Genomic DNA, 20,854 nt, shown 5'->3' on the forward strand with positions numbered 1-20,854 from the left:
TTGTGGAACTGCGTGTCTCACTGGCAGTGTAATCCATCTCCCAGGTTTGGAATAGGGATTTCTTAATGTGCAGCATCAATGGGTACAAGGAAATAAAGTGACAAAGTTTTCCAAGTCTTTGTCTCACCTCTGGAAGTTGCAAGATGCATCTGCTGGCTTGGATGCACTGACTCCCTTCAGGACATGTGTGTGGGTCACGCATCTTTTGACTTCTGTTCAATCCAAAAGAGAGGTAAGGTAAGGATGTGTTTCTCTCAGAAAGAGAGAAAGGAAACAGCCTTCTTTAGGGATGACATTTCATTGTGGGGTGATAAAACACTATGCATTTGATAAACTTAGAGGTTATGTATATATACAAATATTTGTGGGTTTAACTGTGAGAAAGTAAAATAAACCTTCCCTCTTCTGCTGCAGTCAATACATATCAGTATGCACTGACAGCCTGCACCCAGCTTCTGCTCTGAGCTCACTGAATATATATGAACATAGTTTTGCATATTTGAAAAAGGAGCAGAGTTTTGTGCTGAACTGTTCAATTCCTGCAGTGAATACTATCTCCTCACATCCCATGCACCCACATAACTTACCAGCAACCTAAACAACCCTAAGCCAAAAAAATGATAGAATTATAGTTACATTGAACCACTGAATTACCACCTAAAAACAAGCCAAAACCCCCACTCTTAACATCAGTACCAATCAGAATGACATTTCTTAACAGCTGCTTTTATACAATTATTGTGAAGAAACCCCCAGAAACTCATGATTTTATCCATTCTAAATAGCATATCCAGTATTGTCAGTATCTCTCTCACGGTGCCTGTAAGATTCTTACTTATGTACTGTATTTAGAGAAGTGCTGCTTTCTTTCCTACTTCTGTGGCTATCAAATGGGAGCACACAGAAGGCAGCTGCCTGCCTTAGAAAGCTGGTGGTGCAAGTGCCACAGGGTCTTTTCCAAGACTCAGGATGCTGCCCTGTCACTGCATCAGCTGTTACAGGAACAGGGCCCTGTGATTCCCTCTCCCCATGTGTGCTGCTGCAGAGTGAGCACAAGCTCTTGGGTGTGCTGACCTTGCCTCTGGCCTCCTGACTGACAACACACATCACCTTTTGACTGACCACTGACAAAGGGTCACTGCACCCCAGGCAGTAACCTCTCAGTTTGGGCCCCTCTTCAGCCACACAAACAGCAAAGAAGACAGCAGAGAATAACAGTGTTGATACATCACAGCTCTCAAGCATGGCAGAATTATCACAGATATTCCTCTGACAGGCAATGCCAGCTGTCCCCAGCTTTTGCATCTATTCGTAGATTGATATGAAAGAGTCTATTTAAACATTGCCCAAAGAAAAGAATGCACAAAAACATGTCAGAATCTCCCTATACATCAAATCTTCTATGCCCAGAGGAATGCAATTGATTCTTAAAATCACAGAAAATCCCAGAGAAAGAACATGACAAGCAAGGGTTGAAACAGGAAATGATAATCAAAGACAAAGGAAGAAAAGCAAAGATACCAAAGGAAAGGGCAGGGAAGGACGGAAGCAATATTAACTGTGGAAAATTTGGTTTTAATCAAATATGTATAGAATAAAAGATTGATGAGTGACTGTGAGGGAATTAAACATTCTCCAGCAATATAAATCATAAATCATTGATGGCATGCAATATTGTCAGTTTATACAGTGCTGTACAAACAAGCAGCAAGATCACCCACTTAAAAGTTTAACCTGCCTGGAGTTTAACATATAAGGTCCTAGATATGGCACTCAGGTGAGCAAGTAGATTTTTTTGGTCAATGAAAGCAAATGAAACTCTATAGAGATGCAATTATGGGGTCAAGACAAAAGAGCCAAGACATGGAAATAAAGATCAGTCAAAGGAGAACACTGGCAGAAACAAATAGACACAACTCCACTTGTAGTGACTGCCCCTCTGGTGGCCCAGTATAAAAGGATCAGAATTCATTTCTGTTAGGCTCTGCTCCTTACTCAAGATGACAGCAATGTAAAATAGGAACAAGACTAAAAAGTCTAACAGCAACAGTTTCCATTGATTGTTGCATCCCACTCCATATGCTGAATCACAAAAATGCAGGCAGAGAGAGAACCACAACACCTACTGCATGTAACACACAATTGTAACCTAGTTTTCACATCCAGAAGTGGCCAGTGTTAAATGATTAACGATTCAGAGTAAGTCCTCTAACAAAAAAACCCCAAAACAGTCCAGTCTTCTGCACTGTAGCTGGTAACTGTATTCATGCTCTGGAGTGACAGCTCTCAAAACTTTCATATACAGAATCTAAGCTGGCTAACAAAATGTGGATTACTGATGCTACACTTTCCATCCCTGCTTTCCTCCCCTCCAGCACTTCTTAGTAAGCACACCGTTGTAACCACCTTTTCTTCCACCACCTTATCTTAAACATCAGCTCTACCCTTGCTGCAAATGCTCTTGTTCACACAAATCTGATCCACAGCCAGAAGGCATATCTATACACCTGGGATGACCTACTCTTTTCTTTGAAAACTATCAGCAGTTGCCCTCCAGCACACTGATGCATCCCCACATACACACACTGCCTGAACCTCCATGGTAGTTTCCTGCTGGATGTGTAATTTCCTCTGCATGATCCATCAGTTCTCATCAGCTCCTGTCAGTGCCCTCTTCAATATAAAAAAACCTTGATATCTGCACTAATAAGGTATTTTCCCTAAACACCTTTTCACACCCCCCCCCCCAAATTCTGGTGGAGTTTAAACTATGCATTAAAAAGAGAAGAAAAAAGAAGGAGCTTCTTCACAGATTTGCAAAGACAAACCCTGTTGGTGCTGTGCAATGGGGAGCCTCTGATAATGGGCTTGACTCAAAGCACGCTGCCAAAGGCCCTGTGGGATCTCTGAACACCCTGATTCTGCCTTGCACAAACAGAGAACATTTTTCTGATCTGACTCCTCTCTGTACAACTAACCAGTCCCTCCTGCTGTTCCCCCACCCATACACCCCTCTTTCTTTGTCACCTGTAGACTTTTGGGCACTATTTAATCAAAAGAGCTTCTTTCTCTGAACTTTGCTTGAACAGCAGCTCAAAGCTTTCAGTACTGCCTCTAATTAGCTCTAGACAGCAGGGCAATGTTAATGCTCATGAGAGACTTTTTCTGCATGACACTGTAATTGCAGTTGGAAAATATGCCATAGTACTGCATGGAGCATGTCCAGTTGACATGGGAGACATTATTTACAGTGGGAATACACTTGGATAGGCCTCCCTTAAATCACATAAGTTCATCTACATTTTTTCCACTACCAAAGTGTTTGAGAACCCAGTATAGCATCTCCTTTGTCTCCCTCCTTTAGGAGACCAGATTCCTCTGGTTTCTAATAGGAGACTCTCCTCCTCCTTTCCCTCTGTAGCCTTCAAAGCAAAGATTTCAGTCCTGAGAGCAACCTATGGTCCACATGGCTCATGCAACTTAAAAGCAGTTGCAGGAGGGTAACCTGACCTACAGTGTATGCATAGGTAAGAAGATTCTATTCCCACTGAGGCTTGTGGGATGCCCAAAAAACGGGCCTGCAGCTGCCATTAGTATCGTAAACGAGCGATACAAGCAGGAATTATTAAAGTGATGACAAACAGGTGCTGAAATCCTCCCACTGATTTCACTAGAGGGAGCTCTAAGACTTAAAAAACAGCAAATAAAAAAAAAAAACCAAATAAAAAGCACTCTTGGATTTAAGCAGGAAAATCTGTTGCTGGTAAAAACTGCACTGAAGACGCAATGTATTTGTGAGTGGGACTGTATGAAGAAACTGGAAAAGACAGCTGTGATTTGCATCTGATGAGAGCAGGAGGAACAAGACAACATTCACTTTTTCTCTATATGCTTCTTCTTCATACCTGCAGCCTTCTTACTCCACATACAAGCAGCACCAAGACATTTGCCTTAAGTCCCTGTTTCAGTGCACATCTTCCAAAAGTTCATCCAGCTCAAACCTAATTTCTCACAAGAGTTACTGAGTTAAGGAAGCTTTTCCCTTAGACAGCAGGGCCTGTCTAATCACAGTTCAAAAATTCCAGGTATCACTAGTACAAATGTTATCAGCTCTGTGACCCACTTCTCAATCCCCTGAGCAGCCAGGGCTAAAAGATTCTGGGGAAAAGTCTGCATGGCTGTCTATAAAACTTGGCTATGACAGTAATATACAACTAGTACTGACTTAGAGCAACAGGGGAAAAGATGAAAGGTATAGCAAACTCAGAAGCTACGAAGAACTCCAGGTCCTGGATTCTGACACTCCAGGTTCTGGAGTTCTGCCTTGTTTACAGAAAATGAGTAAGAATTTTAAAGAACAAAATCATTAATCCTCATGAAGCACCACTGACCGGTGTCCTTTGCAGTTTTCTCCTTCTGAACTTTGCAGTACAAGATTAGAGAAAACCAGCTTTTCAGGATTTGTGTTCCCACTCACACAGTGATTCTGTCACCTTTTTGCAGCCTTCCCACACTCACCCTCTGTGAACAAACTCTCCTTTGCTGACAGTATCTGCTTCAATGCAAATGTCCATGAAGTCCTCAGTGCGCTGTGCAAAAAAGGATTCAGAAATCAAGCAGTTAACATTTGAAAATGCCACACCCATGAGACTGCAATATGTTCACACAATGCCCAGTCCTTTGTCCCACAAAAGGACTCAGAAGATGCATTTCTGCATTTCATGCTTTTTTTTCAAATCTCAACTTGAGATTTGAATTATAAATTATAGACAGTATTTTCCCATTGATGAATATTCAAAGAAATACCACAAGAAGCAAAATGAGTCACACATTTGGCTTCTTGTTACATTTAAAGACAATAGCAGACCCCTTAGGTTTACTAATTTATTCCTATTCAGTGGGTCTTTCATGAATTTCAGCAATAGTACAATGATACAACATTTGGCCACCAAGCACTACGGTAAGAGAATTTTAAACAATACAATTTGGAAATCAAAGTGTCCTTGGTATCAGTCCTTTAAACCCCTTACTTAGCTTCTTTCATATTTACAGCCTGCTCTTAAACTGAGTATACAGTAAAGCTTTTTCCAGGAAAGCAACTTTGATTAAGATGCAATTTATTCTTTTTATTTCTTTTAACATTTCTGTCCTGGCAGAAGTCCTAGTGCAGATGCAATCAAAATGACACAAGTAAAAATAAATGCATCTATTAGTATAACTCGGTTTATTTGCTGTTCTGCAGAGGTAGTCTTGGCACTGTCTGAGTTGCATCTGTATGGCTCTATCAGCTCTCTTCAAGAGGGTAGCCTAGGCATGAATCTGAGGTGAGACAGAGAGACAGGAGTGGCTGACAGTAGTCAGCAGATATGGTCTGGTATCGATTTGAGAGAGCTGCTCTTCAGCTTTGATGGCTGCAGGGACAAAGGTTTCAAGACTGGGAGTTATAAGCAGATGCAAGGGGTCCACAGGTGTAGAAAAAAAAAAGATGCAGCATCAAGATACTTCCAGATCTAGAAACAGAGAAGTACAACTCGCCTTACATAAACTTGTTCACTTTTCTAAACCATGTAAGAGACCGGAGAACCCAACATCACTTCTTTTTTTCAATACCAGTGAGTATTCAAGTGCATCTTGAAGGCATAAAGGAGACAAAACAAACAACCCCAAACCAACGAAACAACAGAAGAGACATAAGGGCTAGTCTGCGGCAACCAGATACTTTTTCAGTTCTTGGTAGGTCTGTTTTTTACTTTACATCACTGACTCCAATCCAGTTCAGCAACCAAAACTCTTGTGTTCAAGTGCAATCTAGAAACCACTAAAACCCCAAATACCCAAATACTACTCTCTGTCTAGCTTCTACCATTACTAAGACACTGACAGTGCAAATCAGAAGCCACTGAGGAATGAGAAACTAAAGTTCATGTGGTACATTATAAGGAGAAAACAGGAGAATATTTTAAAGACTACGTTTGCCTGCTTTATTTTTTTTTTCCAATCCTACAAAATAACATATCAACGTAACTCAGATCTTCATGTTCTTAAAGAATTTAATTCTGAGCAAGAAATATGTTGCAGGAAGTTCAACACCTCCTGTTAATCTGGGTGTAGTGGCTACAGTTTCCTGCAGCCACGAGGAGGACATGAAGGGAAGCTCACCTGTGTTAGTGTTTTCCAGTAAAATTAAAGGCTGACATCTACTCAAATAGCTTTCACAGCAGTAAAATTGCACCAAAACACAGGCATAAGCTAAAGACAGGTTTTAAAACAATGAATGAACAGCATGAACAAGCTGAGAAGGTTACGACAGGTGCAGTTCCTTTGCTACCTTGGTTCTACTCTTCCACAACAACCTGCATTTCCTTTCCTTCAAATCGGTGTAGTCCCTGTCATTTCCCTAGTCCCAGTTCTTTTTAACTCTTTGCTCTGCAAGTCAAAAGAAGAAAGAAAAAGGCAAAATTCCAGCCAGACATTCAGGTTCAACTTCCTTCTAGCATCAGTTGATCAAACAGAATCACTCTCACATGGTGAAGAAGGAATGGAATACCTATTTTGATGCTTTGTTTTCTCATGGGCAATCCTTAAACTTGTGTGGCTAGTGAAAACCTTGTAAAGATTCCTCCTGATCCCACTGCATCCCAGTTTTATATCCATCTCCAGTGCTTTTACACTGGCTCTGAAACTTGCCCATTCCTGGATTCAGTCACGGGCCTCTCCTTGCACGAGGCAGTAAGTTTTATTTATGTAGACACAACAATGGGAGTATAACAAGAAAGGAAAACTCTGTGGTCAGCCAGCATTTGGAATCCAGTTATATTATGGTCTTACTGTTAGATCAAGCTGCCTGTTCCGAGTTGCAATGGAAAGCTCAATGGTGGAGAGCTTCAGTTCTTCCCAGTCCTCAGGGGTTACCTCCCGGGGAAATTCTGCATATTAAAAGGAGAAGATATCAGTCATTAAGTGGAATTCAACTGCACTGATCATTATGAACCATGAAACATCAATGCCAGACACAAAAATCACTCTGAGCCTTTGTGGCCACTAGTTTTGTTTCTTAAAAATGTCAAAATCTTAAAAAAGGAAGCTTGGGAGTACTGAAGAAAAAAATAGCATCAGCATTCACACAGTAGCAGAAAAGACTGTCAAGCACAGTACACGACAGCCCTGTGAGTCCTTATGCCCAGGGATTAACAGATCTCCTGGGCTAGTTACAGGAACATTTAGAAAACACATGAAGTGATGCTACCAAAAAACCAGGAATCTGACATTCAGGATGCTCTAGTAACGTGTATTTTCTATAGGAGGAAACTCCCCGGTTCAGTTCTCATATACAGGTCACTTAATTCATGCTTCTGTATGAATCACCTCTGCCAGCCAAGAAGAAATGAGGTCTTTGCATCACAGCAGATTGCACAACATACACACTCTCCTTCCTTCTGTGCTCTGCCAGGTGCACTGCCCAGCCAACAGCCCACCCAAGAGAGGTTCACATAGAAGAAAGTTTATGATACAGAAAGAAATTTAATGTACTATGAGAAACTTAGGGCTTCTGCATGGCCCAAATTTTACTGTTCTATTTTAAGTAACATACATTGGTCTGTGTCAGCAGCTCTCCCCACCCTGGAAAACAAGGGCTTCTCCTCTCTCACCAGCTCACTAAGTAGCCATTCCACTGGAAGATTTCAAGAAGCTCACCCAAAAGTGCCAAGTATTCCCTAAGGAGGCCTCCACAGCAATGGCAAGCAACTGTGAGTCCAGGGAATGCCCTGGGTTCTTTGCAAATGGATCTTTGTTTATGGGACCACAAGGACTGGCAGGACTACTCTGTTCCATTTCCCCACTGTTAAGTATCTTGACAAAATCACAGTATAAAAAAATTAATAAAAATAAATTAATAAATAATAGTAACTAAAAAAGAGCACAAAAGTAAAGCAGACATCCCCCCTACCCCAGTCTATTAGAGGAGTAGAACCTGCCTGTGAGTTTATGCCAAAATACACACATCTCACCTTTTGGAGGTGACCAGTATGAGCGAAGCCGTCTGTAAAGCCTCACATACAAAGGAGGTCTCGACAGTTTCTCCTCTGGCTCTTCTGGAGGTCTCTCAGTTGGACCCACATACATGAGAGCAGCTTGATGTTTCTGAGGCCACTCCTTGAGTTTACATGAAAAGGAAAGACAGAACATAAAGGCATTTCAGCACCTACCTGTTTTGTCCTCTAGCCTATTTATTCTCTGCTCCCAAGTACTCCTGAGATCTACCCAGGCCCCACCACTGCCTCAGCCTACTTTGTGGTCTCCAGGCTCCAGATTCATACCTGAGATGACATTTTTTGCAGCTTCAAAGAGATTACCCACAGTCCCCAAGTCCACTAACCTACTCCTTCCCTGCACAAAGTGAGGCATTTTTCCCTCTAGGAGCAGAGGGTAAAGGGATGTTTTCTTTGCTGCTGATGTGTGGCAGGGTGACACGGCTGCTTCTGGCTGGAGGGAACGACCAAAACCAGCAAGGTCAACATTAATGTCTGAAAGTACAATTGGTCTCTGCATGGCACAAGGGAACCTCAAAGAGCAACTGCACAGCAGGATCCAGAGCAAACAAAGACAGTGCTGTGTGCAGCCAAGGGGCACTGAAACCTGGCAGGCCTTTGTTCTCCAACAACTCAAACAATCCAGATCTGATCTGATAGTCAGGTGCTTATAGACAGCAGTGCAACAGGTCTTAAGGCAAGTCAGGTGTACTTTATAAAGCATGTTAGGGGGAAAAAATGGGAAAAAAGTACTAACACATTATTCTTCATGGTATTTTTTCTCGTTTTGAAAATAATTTCTGAAATGCTCCAAACATAGGACTAAGGCAGGGGATCACTTAATAGGTTTTTAAATATATATAGTAAAACAAAACAGCCAAGAGCCCACATGAACTCAATACAATTATTTTTCTATGCACAAAACTTTAAAATTAGTTTTGGATCATACAACACAGGTTGTTAAACTAATTCACTTCACACCTCTGGAAGCAAGGAAGGAGTCTACTGTCATACTTACACAATAAAGAGAACAAACAGAGGTTGTATCAGTAGGGCAATACAAATAATAAATATTAAGGATTAAAGGGAAAAGCAGCAATGTTGTGATAATTTAAGCCTGTGTATTTTAGAAGAGATGATAACACTAACAACAATGCCCCTACCAATACCAGAGGTATTCCCATTACACTTTTTTCAGCTACAGGTCACCCTGTTTCAATAGACAGCTGCAGCAAAACCAGAAAATATGAAGTGTGCAGCAGCAAAGACAAGCTAGGAAGAGATTAAGCTCAACAGGCTGGAGCCACTTCTTAGAAATTAACAGAATGATAACATAAGAAGCACATAAAGCAATAAATAACACAATTAGGAGAGATCAGGTAGAAACTTTTCTATTGTAATATCAGAAAAAGTGGCCACTTCAACCTTCAGCAGGTTAAACAGATCTTTTTAAGGCACAATGAATAGCTCACCAGTGAAATCCACTATCACTGCCCATAGCTGAGGCTAAGGACTCAACAAAAGTTGGCTGGAGAGAAATCAAGAGGAGGTTTCTACCTAGAATGCCAGCACACAATCATCATCTCCAACTTCCTGGGGATGGGGGAGTAAACAAAAAAACAACCAACCAAACTTTCATGGATACATTACCATTAAACTCTCTTTTACAGGAGCTTCCTATAAAAGAATCCTTGGCACTATCACAGACAGCATGACTAGACTGCACAGTCTGATCTACTGTACCAGCTCCTGGGTATTTCCACAGCCTTTCATTAGGATCCTCATATGTTCAGAGAACAGGAAAAGCATGTGTATGAAACTGTCTCACCTTTCATGCAGATCAAATTTTAATCTTTCCAGGATTTTAAGCAACAGAAAAGTTTAAGGTGAGATATAAGCTATTAATCTTCATGTTCATTTTACCACACAAAGAAGCCTTATCAATGTGCATGAGCAGTCTAATTATAGACCCTTCTGCCAGGTGAATAAATCAGAGTGAAATGTTATCACAAGAAAGGCTGTTGAGAAAAGGTGACTGAGCACTTTGGTGCTTATCTTCACCACCACTGCTGCTCACCAGTTTCTCAGAGGGTTACTGGCTCCCCCTGGTGATCTTGCAGCAACAGATCTTCAGTGAAGGGAATTTTTAAAAAAGCATTTCTCTTCCCCTTCATCTCTTCTGAAGTAAGTCTATCAATTCATAGGTTTTTTAACAAGTCCAGATTCACTCCTATTTTATATTGTTACCAGAATCCTTCACAAAAACTAGCAGATAAATTATACAAAGCAAAGTCAGCCTTTTCATTTCCCATACACTTTCCTCACAATTAATGTTTACCTTAAATGTACTGAAAAAGTGAGCTGCTTTGGTTTTCAGAGGCCCAAGGTACCAGTACCTGAAAAGAGAACACAAACAGACCTTCTAAGATATCCAGGGGTCAATACTGGGAAAGGGAGAAACCTTGCATGCAGTCAGAGCACACAGACTTGTCTGCCACTGAGTTAGTGCTCCCTGACAACTTTTAGCTTTTTGATACTGTAAGACAGTTTCTACACATCACCAGCAGCTTAGCAGTGACATCCCCTTCCTGATTTACAGATCACCAAAATGCAGTGTATAATCTTCACTACAGGCAGCAGGACATCTCACTAGCAGAATTTTACCTAGTTATGTGACACAACTGGGGATGATTTAAAGGCCTGTGGTCCAACAGCTGGTGGTTTGCACCTCCACAATATGTAATGAAGCATTATGCTGGAGGAAACAAACAAAAATCAAAAGCTTCAGAGATAAAAGAACAGAGCCAGAAAAGATTCATTTGTCCCGGGGATTCTCACATCAACATCAGAGTTTTACAAAATAAAAATCCCATCAGCCACACAGCTGGTAGAATCTACACACTGCATAGAATCCAAAGATGTGACTATAGTTAGGCAGGCTTGGTGCACATTTTGATCACTGTCTTCCAGCAAACAGGGTCAGCAAAGCACACTAAACACCATCAGGTCAAGAGTACTGCAGATCTAAGTCTATCACTAACTACTAAGTGTGCAACTGTCCACCACTCCCATCAAGCCATGAAGTTGTCTGTAAAATAATGACATAAATCAGCACCAAGTCTCCAGCAGGACAGTGCTTAGCAGAGGGATAGTCAGATAAATTTCGGGAACTTTGTCTTACAGCTTAACTCCCTTTAAATAGGTGCCTTCTTTTCAGTATAAGATCAGTTGTACTGGAATACACCAAATGTTTATTTTAGACCAATAACTCATCCCTCATGGGGACCAAAAGCAGATGAAGTGGAGAATTATCAAAACAGAACAAGCACACATGATTCTTGTTCCAAGCAGACTCTGAGCACCCATTCATTTGTGGCTGAAGTGCTTTCTAAGCTGGGCACATTTTCTCTACATTTTCTCTGCATTAGAAAACATTCTTGCCTCAAGTACAAGAGGTGCTGTTATGCCTCCAGCACTCAGTCCAAAAGACTCTTAAAAAAAAGAACTGCTGCAGGAAAAGATGTGAAGGCTGGCACTAGGCAAAAAACAGGGCATGGGCAGGAAGCCTAGTCAGAGTGCAGAGCAAAGAGAAGTGCACTTCCTTGAACTTGGGGCTGCAGGAGAGACTGCAGCAAAGCCAAGTCAGCACCTACACAGCCTACTAAGAATGTTCCTTGTTTCCCAGGGATCTGACCGTTTACTGCATCTCCCCCATCCCCTCTGAAACCTCTCAAATATTTGCCAGACAGACTCCAGAGGTCAGCTACCTCTTCCTTCCTGACAAAGACGGCTCCTTCACAAAGCACATGGTATTTCCTTAGAACTGCACCCCCAAGGCATGTGCTGCATTCCCTCCACAAGAGTTTGGGAAGTGAGCTGCTTTGGCACTGCTGCTCCTCCACCAGACAATGCTTGTCATTTGATACATAGACATGGTATGTTAAATGTCCTTTTGGAGAAAGCCCAATAATTATTAGTTTAGCATTCAGAGAACAGTCATCAGACAGCACAGTCCACGCCATTTCCAGCAGGAACTTCAGGGCATTTCTACATCTATCTGATGTCCCTTGTTGGAATTGAGTTACAGAGTCCACATGCATCTTTTCATTGGCAGTGATGAAAAACAATGGCCAATTACTTTACTTAGACTTTACTCAAGGGAGAGATTTTCCCCCTGCTATGATCTGAATCAAGTTCCAGAAGCGGATATCACAAGGCAAGAAGAAAGTAAATACTTAAAAGAACAGGCGAGCACCAGATAAGTGTTTATTTTGAATTACAAAAACGCTGATACATCTTACACTCCCATGTGTAACGCCAGGCCTAACAAGAGTGGGTGCCTCTGTCTGTCAAATGCCTACACTCAAAAAAAGACTTACTTAAGAGAGGGGGTTATATCTTTTTGGCAACAGATGCTAAAAGAGGCACAATTTCAAAAACGGTATTTTCTTACTTGCTAGCTTTAACTCCTGCATCTCTGTAAGATCCCCATCTCAAACTAGAGACTGCAAATACAGGCTGTTCCTTTTCTCCCTGTGAAGAAAAATAAGGATTGCAAAATTACTTTCTCTTACCTTGTTTCCACATTTATATTCTGCATTTGGAAAAATAGCATTTCTAAATAAAAACTGATTTCTCATTAATCCCAAAAGTGACATTTAACAGAAGTGTTATGATAAACACCTAACAGCAATAAAGCTTAGCAGAATTTAAGCACTGTACATCCTGTCTGCTCTGGAGAGGAATATAAGAGGTGAACTTTTGAAGAAGTAGACTGAGTTGGACTGCACCCCCTGCAGTGGCCGTTTTCATTCTGTGGATATTGCCAGCCAAAAGCAAGGAGCTCTGCACAGCACCCTGCGCTCTCACTGCAGACACACCCATTCTACAACGTAACAGAAAAACCATATTCAAAAACCACCCATTCTACAGCGTAACAGAAAAACAATATTCAAAGGTTTTCCTGTTTTACATTTTCCAGTTTGTCAAAGAAAGCCATTAACGGCACAATACATATGAATGCACCAAATCAGCTCAGACAGCTGTTGCTGTCTCTCAACATTGCTACAGAGACATTGCTGTTACTAAGTTTTGTATTCCTCAATACTCTCTGAGCCTCAGAAAAGCTGATGTTCAGGCATTCTGTTGTTTTCTCCCAGTTAGACTATCTGATGTCACAGTGGAGAAATTACTACCATCAGAACTGCTGATACCATAAACCAAAATTTGTAACAGCATTACACAGAGGAAAAAGTAGTCCATATAAACACAAAAACATGAGAATAGGAAAGTTTTAGGAATGTTGAGTTCCAAAAAAGCAGATGCTTTTACCTTGATCTGTAAGACATCAAGTGGAACTGTCTCTCCCTTCAAAATGGCCAGTGTAGCATTAGTAATATGTCTGCAAAACGAACAGGGGAAAAAAAAGCAAAGGAAAACAAACAGGAAGGAAGGAAATGAGTAAGCTTTAAAATTACATTTTTTTCTAAAAAATTCCAGTACAAGTCCGGGTGGGGCCTTTTTTCAGCAAACATAATAACCCTGGGGAAAAGTGCTGGACTTCACTGAAATTAGAAAGCAAAATGGGTGGCTGCAACACGTGACAAAGCCTGAGTCCTAACAAACAGCAAAATAGACAAAAAGCAAAAGGAAATTCTCAGCCTAAGCTTTTCACAGATTCCTCCCTCTTCAGCTAACCTGGCAGATCATATGCCAACTGTGTTACCTGCTGTTTCAGATACTTAACACACTAAGGACCCAAATCATTGTTTTATTTTAGTGGTAGGGGACAGCACAAGACTGGTCTCAGCTCATGTATCTGGGACTGAACTGCATTAGTATGCTAATTTGTTTTGAAGTTTTTAATCAACATAAATCTACCTATCAGCCATGCTCCTGTCCTTTTGGTCTCCATTAAGTTGTGGGCAGTAGCTAAGGCACTTTGTCATTTCAACCTGTAAAGATTTTGTAATCAAAGTGTTTAAGTCCATTAAATAGTTTATGTTCAAACCTTGAAGCATATACTTGATTAAAACTCCTTTGTTTTCAAAGCTGGGTAAAATTCAGATTCCACATTGCATACATTTCCAGTGTCTCAGCTGGACAAGGAAAAAATGCAGTTTTCAGATCAAGCCCAATACTCCTGTGAATCAGTGGGAGAAACTGCCCTTGGCTCCATCAGGATTACAATACTGAGACAGATAAGGAAGCTGTTCTTCCCACAGCCCTTCTTCTCTCCTAACTCTTATCTTTCTGTAAGACCTTTACAATTCCTACACTCCAAAGTAAGAGTGCTGAAGGAACCAAAGCCCAAATACTTCTTTTAAAAATATCACTTTTGCACTTTTTAAGTCAGGTTGTGTTACTGGTGTGGACTGTTAAGCAGCCTATTGACCAAATTACCTTCAACTTCACCAACATGCTGCAGTCTCACCTGCACAGTTCATTGCCTTGGGACAAGAAGATCATTCATTTCAAACAGCTTCTTTAGAACCCAAACATAAATTATTATTTTAATCTTAGCTGCTGATTACAGCCTTGTCCATCTTGCTGAGCTTCAAAGCACTCTGGCAGTTTTAATGAAGGATGTTATGCCAGTTGACTCGTGGGTTTTATGGATGATGGATACCAGCAAGGGTTCCAGAAAGAAAAATGTTAATGAGTTAGTGGGAGAGCAAGAGTGAAGAGATTTCAGCAGCAAGAAGAAATATTATTAGTATGAGAGAAGAGGAAGGGAACAATCGAAAAGAAATGAAGTGTGGGAAAAAGAAAGATTAGTTGACCAGGCTTTTTACTTTAGAAGTGGACAAAACGATCTTGCAAACAAACTGAAATGCAGGCAACAGATACCACCTGGTTGGATCATATCCAGGATGCTAAACATAAGAATCAGGTTGTTGTACTGTTGCCAGCATCAGTCCCACCACAGGGAAAAGCCAGTCCCACTCTGCAAAATTCAATAATAGGATCCAGCCTTTCCCATATTCTTGTACTAATCCTTACTTTGCAGGTGCTAACCCAGTTATATGCAGACTGGTTTCTAGAATTCTTAGACTGGAGAAGAGACAGAAAGAGGACTTATTTTTGTTTTACTTTGTCATATCCTTGCTATATCCTTGTCATACCCTTTCTGCTATTCCTAAGAGGCTGATCCTTTTAATCCTTTTTTTTAAAAAAAAACCCTGAGCATCACACGATCACAGAGAAATTAGCCACAGCAAATTATATCATGTTCTAATAATACATACATTTCCTTCTTCTAATATTTAGTCAGTTTTTGGAAGTCATTAACTCAAGCAAGTTCAAAGAACTGTCAGGCTCTGCCCAGAGACTGCCAACTTCTATGTAACACAGAAGAAAAAGAAAAGTATCAAGCTACCAAGAAGCACTGCTCCTTGAAAACAAAAAATATGTTTCAGAACCATGTAATACTTACTGGACTTGGTTTGTGCTCTCAGGGTACAGCGTGTGGCTCAGAGTGCAGGTTTTTCCAAGAGGTATGAATCCTATAGGAATCTTACTGAAGGCAGCCTGGACACATGAGGAGAGTAAATTAACATTTGCATCAGCTGAAGGAAGTTCCTGTGTGGAGATCACAGCTGTGTCTGGTATCACCTCTTTGGCACTGAGCAGCCAGGCACTTCCTTAAACGAGGCAGTAACACATAATGACTCAGAACATGGCATCCAAATCTGTGAATCTACCACTGCCAACTGGGTACAAAGGAGCCCTCTATAATCATTAAGAGCATTGTTACATGCAGGTTGGCAGCCACATCCCAACTAATGCACGGATTCTGTCAGCAATCTGCCATCTTTCTTAATACTGACAGTGGCACCACAAGCTCTGAATCTCATTACTATTGCAGAAATGCCCCTCTGACAGAGTAACCTTGCATAGCAAAGAGATTTTCTCACTTAAGGAAAGGAAATCAATTGATTCCTCTGGCACCCAAATCATGAAGCAGCAGCAGGTCTAATTTTTGAAAGTCATTGATGATGTTGTTTTTCTATACCACAGTTCAGCAAAAGGGCTTGTTGAAGGAGCAAGTTATTACACTGTGCCTCGTATTAAATGTGCTTCTTGAAGCATGTCAGCAAATCATTGTAAACTACCATATATCACAGTTGTACCATCTCCCTCCTGGGCACTGCTGCCAGCAGCACCGGGATAGTGCCAATCCGCACCGACTCAGTAATTCCCATCTCACTGCCCCACCATTTTCCCTTGCTATCTCCATGTCACCTGCAAGTCTTAATGCACTTCAAACACCCTTCTCTCATTTTCCTCAGAGCTGTTTGTATTACAGTGTGCAGACCAGAGGCTGTCTGCAGCTCATGCAGTCAAGCTCTGCTCCCCTGGCTGCCAGGAACAACGTTTCTGGAATACCTTGCAGAGGTTCTTCTTATCCAGTCAACAGAGGTATGACACACCCGAGTGGAAAGGGAAGCAGAGCACAGAGAGAGGGGGATGAAGTGCAGACCTCTACTCCTAGGACACAGTGATATGAAGGACAAGAAGAATTCCCTGGCCAAAGACACAAAGTGACACAGTGGCAATACTACAATGCAGTATTCCACCTGTAATTGTGCTGGATGCAGAATTTCCTACACTGCTGCAAAACGACTCAAGCTACATCGAGATAGTAAGTCAGAAAATAGAGAAAAGAAACTAGCCAGTAAAGCCTCTAAAACTTTTCTTCCACGATCTTCAGATTATAGAGGTCTCAGGAGCCAACTATAATAATATTAAACTTAAAAAACTGATTTCTCAGAATTGATACAGGTAGCCCTCCTTTAAAAATGCTGGCTTGGTTGCAAAGTTCCTCTTGTCACATTCAGACAAAGCAAATGCCTAAACAGATACAATTCTAGCTGCCAAGGGTATCATCATAATCTTGTCTGGATCATTTAATTGAGTTTTTGCCAGTTCCTGTCAGAAGGTTTTGGGAACAATGATTCCCTCCTTTCTTCAGTAACACTGTCCTCCCACTTTGAAAAGAAAAATCTCCCTCATTTCCATTTGGAGCGATCCACCTTGAGAGGTTAAAATTTGCTTAGTGCAGCCATCTGCATAGGTAGATATTCACTGCTTGAAAAAACAGCAGAGCAATCCCAAAGCAGTGGGAGCGTGACCAAAACTGAATTAGTTTTCAAGCCTGTACAAATACAGAAAAAACATGTACTTTCTCCCAATGCTTGTGCCAAACAAAGTGGCATGCACAGCTGGTCCATGGGTCTTTGAAAGTTGAGCATTTGGCATCTCTTCTGATGCTGGAAACTTCCCAAAGCCATGGTTTGGGAGCCATTGCATCCCTTAGAATGGGAACGAAGAACAACAGGCAGCATTGCAGGACACCAGCAGGGCTGACTTGGTACGCAGCAAGCTGGCTCCAGATTAGGAAGCAACGTATCTGCAGAAGACAGCTGAGGCCAAGAGACCACAGTGGATGCACAAGACACTAAGAAATGCACAAAATTTTTAAAATTACACTTTCTCACCTCATCTGCCCTGCGGAGAAGTCCAGTTATGACCTGAAAAACATGGGAAATGCTCAGTTCCAGGGATTTTATTTTTCAGTTACAGTAGAAAGCTATGAAATTCTTAACCACATTTACTCTTTGGAAAGATTTAAGGAGCAGCTACTCTTTCATGGAAGGTGCTATGGCTGTTTACATGGGAAAGAAGGCATGTTCAGTGTGCAAACATGGTGGAAACAGCAGGGTCATGAGTGTGCCTGAGCATATGCTGGCACCACAATCAATGCCAGTGTAGATGTTTTAACACTGAATAATGCTCTGCATAATGCAAAAATAGCACTGGCCGGTTCAATTAACAGTAATCAACTCTAAGGCCAGGAGGAACTTGCAGATGTACTCTGACCACTTTCTCTTAAGGTCACTGCATTTCATTTAGCCATTGTCTTATGAAACCAGTAGTTAGCATTCCAGGAAATGCTTGAACAAAATACAGTCTTACTTGAAAAACAGAGTATCCCCCAGTTCTGCTGGTAGTTTGTTCCTGTCATTAATCATCTTGACAAGAGGCATTTATTAAATACGTACCATGCTTTGTTATCATTCCCACATAACTTTTAAATTATCTGATTCCCACTTAGCAAAATATGCATTCCTCTTGGGGAGCATACAGACAGGAGTGAAGTTGGAAAATTAAACCATTACAACTAAATCACACAGAAAGAAAAAGTTAGAATCGTGTCTCTCCAGACAGTTTGCTCATTCTTGAATAAAACTCGGGAAGACACGTCACACGCTCTTTTTTCCCCCACTCCCATCATCACTTTTAGATTAATACCAACTAGCAGAGTGTCCCTGTTCCCAGAAGATTATAACATTGACTGAAAACACAGACATTAAACTTGACAAATCTCTAGTAATAGTTGTTATGGTGCTGCTACATTGCACAGACTCAACCTTCTCACTCGCAGCCCCACTACGATTCTCAGCAAACCAGGCTCCTGCAGTACCTCTTGTACTGTGCCATCTCCTCCTGCAATAATGATCAGATCCGTGCTTTCCATTAATTCCAGCAGCTTTTTTGCTTGTCCCTCATAATCAGTCTGAAGAAGCAGAAATCCAAACGTGAGAACTCAGACAGTTATTTCTAGTATATCTCTCTTAGAGAAAAAAGAATCATCTATCCATCTGCTTAATAGTTATTTTCATACAGGCACACAGTACTGTATATTACTTACATTCACGGAGATTTCTTCAAAATCAGAGCTGCTGTCCAATAGAATATGTGCAGTAAACACACAGACACACACACAAAGGTTAAATGAAATATCAGAGTATATCTTACTCAACACATCTACCATATCACAGCAATAATTTTATTTCCAGATAAATTTACAGTGAAACTGAAGCCAACCATGCTCTTGCAGAAAAACTCCCAACATCTTTAGCAGCCAAAGTGCTCAAGTGCATCTCTTGAAACAGCATCAGCTACATGAAAGGCCCGACAGCAAGCTGCTGACTGGGGGTTTAATAGTGAAAAGTACACTGACTTTCTAAACCATGAAAACTGTTTTCCGAAAAATTACTGTCTTTTATGAAGATATCTCAGCCTCACCTGCTGGCCCAGCCCTGTTTTGCCAACTCATCAGTTGCTACCAAGCATCAGTTTTAAGTCTTGCAAAATAATTTTTTCCTCTTAGGGTAGGACTATGTATTTTCAATGATAAGAGAGAGGCATTAATAAAAACAGCATTTTAAGACGCATTTTAAGACTAAACCTTGTGAAAAGGATTCCAAGACAGAAAGATGCATATTAGAGTACTTCACTGCTAGAACTCACTGACTATTAAACAATCCTCATATTGCAACCTCAAAAACCTGCAAAAAGATCAGAATTCCTTCATGTTTATTTGTTCTTCTCTTTCCAAAGAAAACCTGTCTGTTAATTCACAGCATTTAGATCTCAGTGTTCTGCTTTTGCAATGGGAATGTTGAATTATTTGGAGAGACACTGAGATATTTCCACTGGAAAAATAAAAGGTTATTTTTAATTAATCTGAACAGTTCCACAGCACGTCGAAGTTCCTCACTTCTGAATTCTGCAAGTTCAGGCAGAAATGACAATTTCAACAGCACTGGGCACGCACCACTAGCCAGCACTCAAGTATTTGGAGAGTTTTCTCTCAAATATGAATTACAGAAGGGCTGCTTTAGACAGACAAACGAGCATATGAAGTGCTTTAGCTGAAAATTAAAATCTCAGTATACTGTTTGTAAATTAGTTGTGAATTAAAAAAGAAAAATATTAAGTACCAGCTTAATATCTCAGTATTTATTTCTTCCCATGAGATGTCTACAGGACAACGGAGTATTTCAAATGCATACAGATTTTAATTTCAATTCTTCAAGAGGAGAAAGCAGAGCAGACAATGTCTCTACATAAGCAGAACCTATCAGTTCTTACCTTAACCACAGTTACATCCAAGCCAGATAAGTGCAAAATTGGTGCCGCGTTCTTTTCAAAAAGGTTCCTGGCTTTGCTAGAAATAATGGAGTAAAAAGTATTTAATTAGTCTGGCAGCTAAAAAGAAACTAAAAAAAGGAAAGAAATAAATGAATAGCAAGAAGAAATCTACTTAAAGCCAAGCATACAATCTACACAATCGGCCACTCAACCTGCCAGTCAGGAAAGATGAGATTTCATGTGGTTCAAATGTATTACATTTCTAGCCTCATATCTCTGATGTCAGGTTTTTTGTTGCAGTTTTAATAAATGCAGAAGACGTTATCTAGCTTTCTCCAAAAATAATTTAAGAAATCCATCAAAACAAAATAAGATCTCCAAAAAGAAATTTACTAGAAAATTAATAACTTAAAGAGCACCAGGCTTTACGACCACAAAGAAGGCCCACGTAGGTTTTCAGAAACATCAGAAAACCCCAACTATTTACTACGACATATTACTAAGTGAGTTTAGAACCAAAACTTTATCTGCCCTTTTGTTATAGGACTGATACATTTTCTGCCTCTAATTGCATACTAAAATAATTATGTCACTAACTATAAATTGCTTACAAGTAGAAGCATGAGGCTTTATCAATACTTGGCATTTTCCAGTTATGTGTGTTTTGAACAAAAGCACACAAGTCCAAGCACTTCCACATCAGATATACTATTCCCTTTATATTGGTACTAACAACTCCCTGCCCCTTCCCAAAATGCAACTGATAAAAAGCTTAGCTGATCAGCAGAAACAGACACACATCATATCCAAGATTACGGGTTTTCTGCTAATGAGCAGGTAAAAATAGCAGACCTCTTCCAGGAGTCTTGCTCTGAGCCCATATT

General features: G+C 40.7%; 1 protein-coding gene across 1 annotated transcript in view; it reads right to left on the reverse strand.

The window, feature by feature from the left end:
* Window positions 1-20,854, reverse strand: part of AGK (acylglycerol kinase) — a 36,629-nt gene that overhangs the window by 2,283 nt on the left and 13,492 nt on the right. The window contains exons 4-14 of the mRNA XM_027668683.1: window positions 19,971-20,046; window positions 18,517-18,609; window positions 17,531-17,563; window positions 15,466-15,560; window positions 13,362-13,431; window positions 12,484-12,563; window positions 10,369-10,426; window positions 8,010-8,154; window positions 6,829-6,926; window positions 4,519-4,589; window positions 128-212 (exon numbers count right to left, since the gene is read on the reverse strand). Coding sequence (XP_027524484.1) covers window positions 128-212; window positions 4,519-4,589; window positions 6,829-6,926; window positions 8,010-8,154; window positions 10,369-10,426; window positions 12,484-12,563; window positions 13,362-13,431; window positions 15,466-15,560; window positions 17,531-17,563; window positions 18,517-18,609; window positions 19,971-20,046 — 904 coding nt within the window. The remainder of the gene's footprint in view (window positions 1-127; window positions 213-4,518; window positions 4,590-6,828; window positions 6,927-8,009; window positions 8,155-10,368; window positions 10,427-12,483; window positions 12,564-13,361; window positions 13,432-15,465; window positions 15,561-17,530; window positions 17,564-18,516; window positions 18,610-19,970; window positions 20,047-20,854) is intronic.

The sequence above is a fragment of the Corapipo altera genome, unplaced genomic scaffold, assembly GCF_003945725.1.
Source record: "Corapipo altera isolate COAL_440 unplaced genomic scaffold, ASM394572v1 1, whole genome shotgun sequence".
NCBI classification, from domain to species: Eukaryota; Metazoa; Chordata; class Aves; order Passeriformes; family Pipridae; genus Corapipo; species Corapipo altera.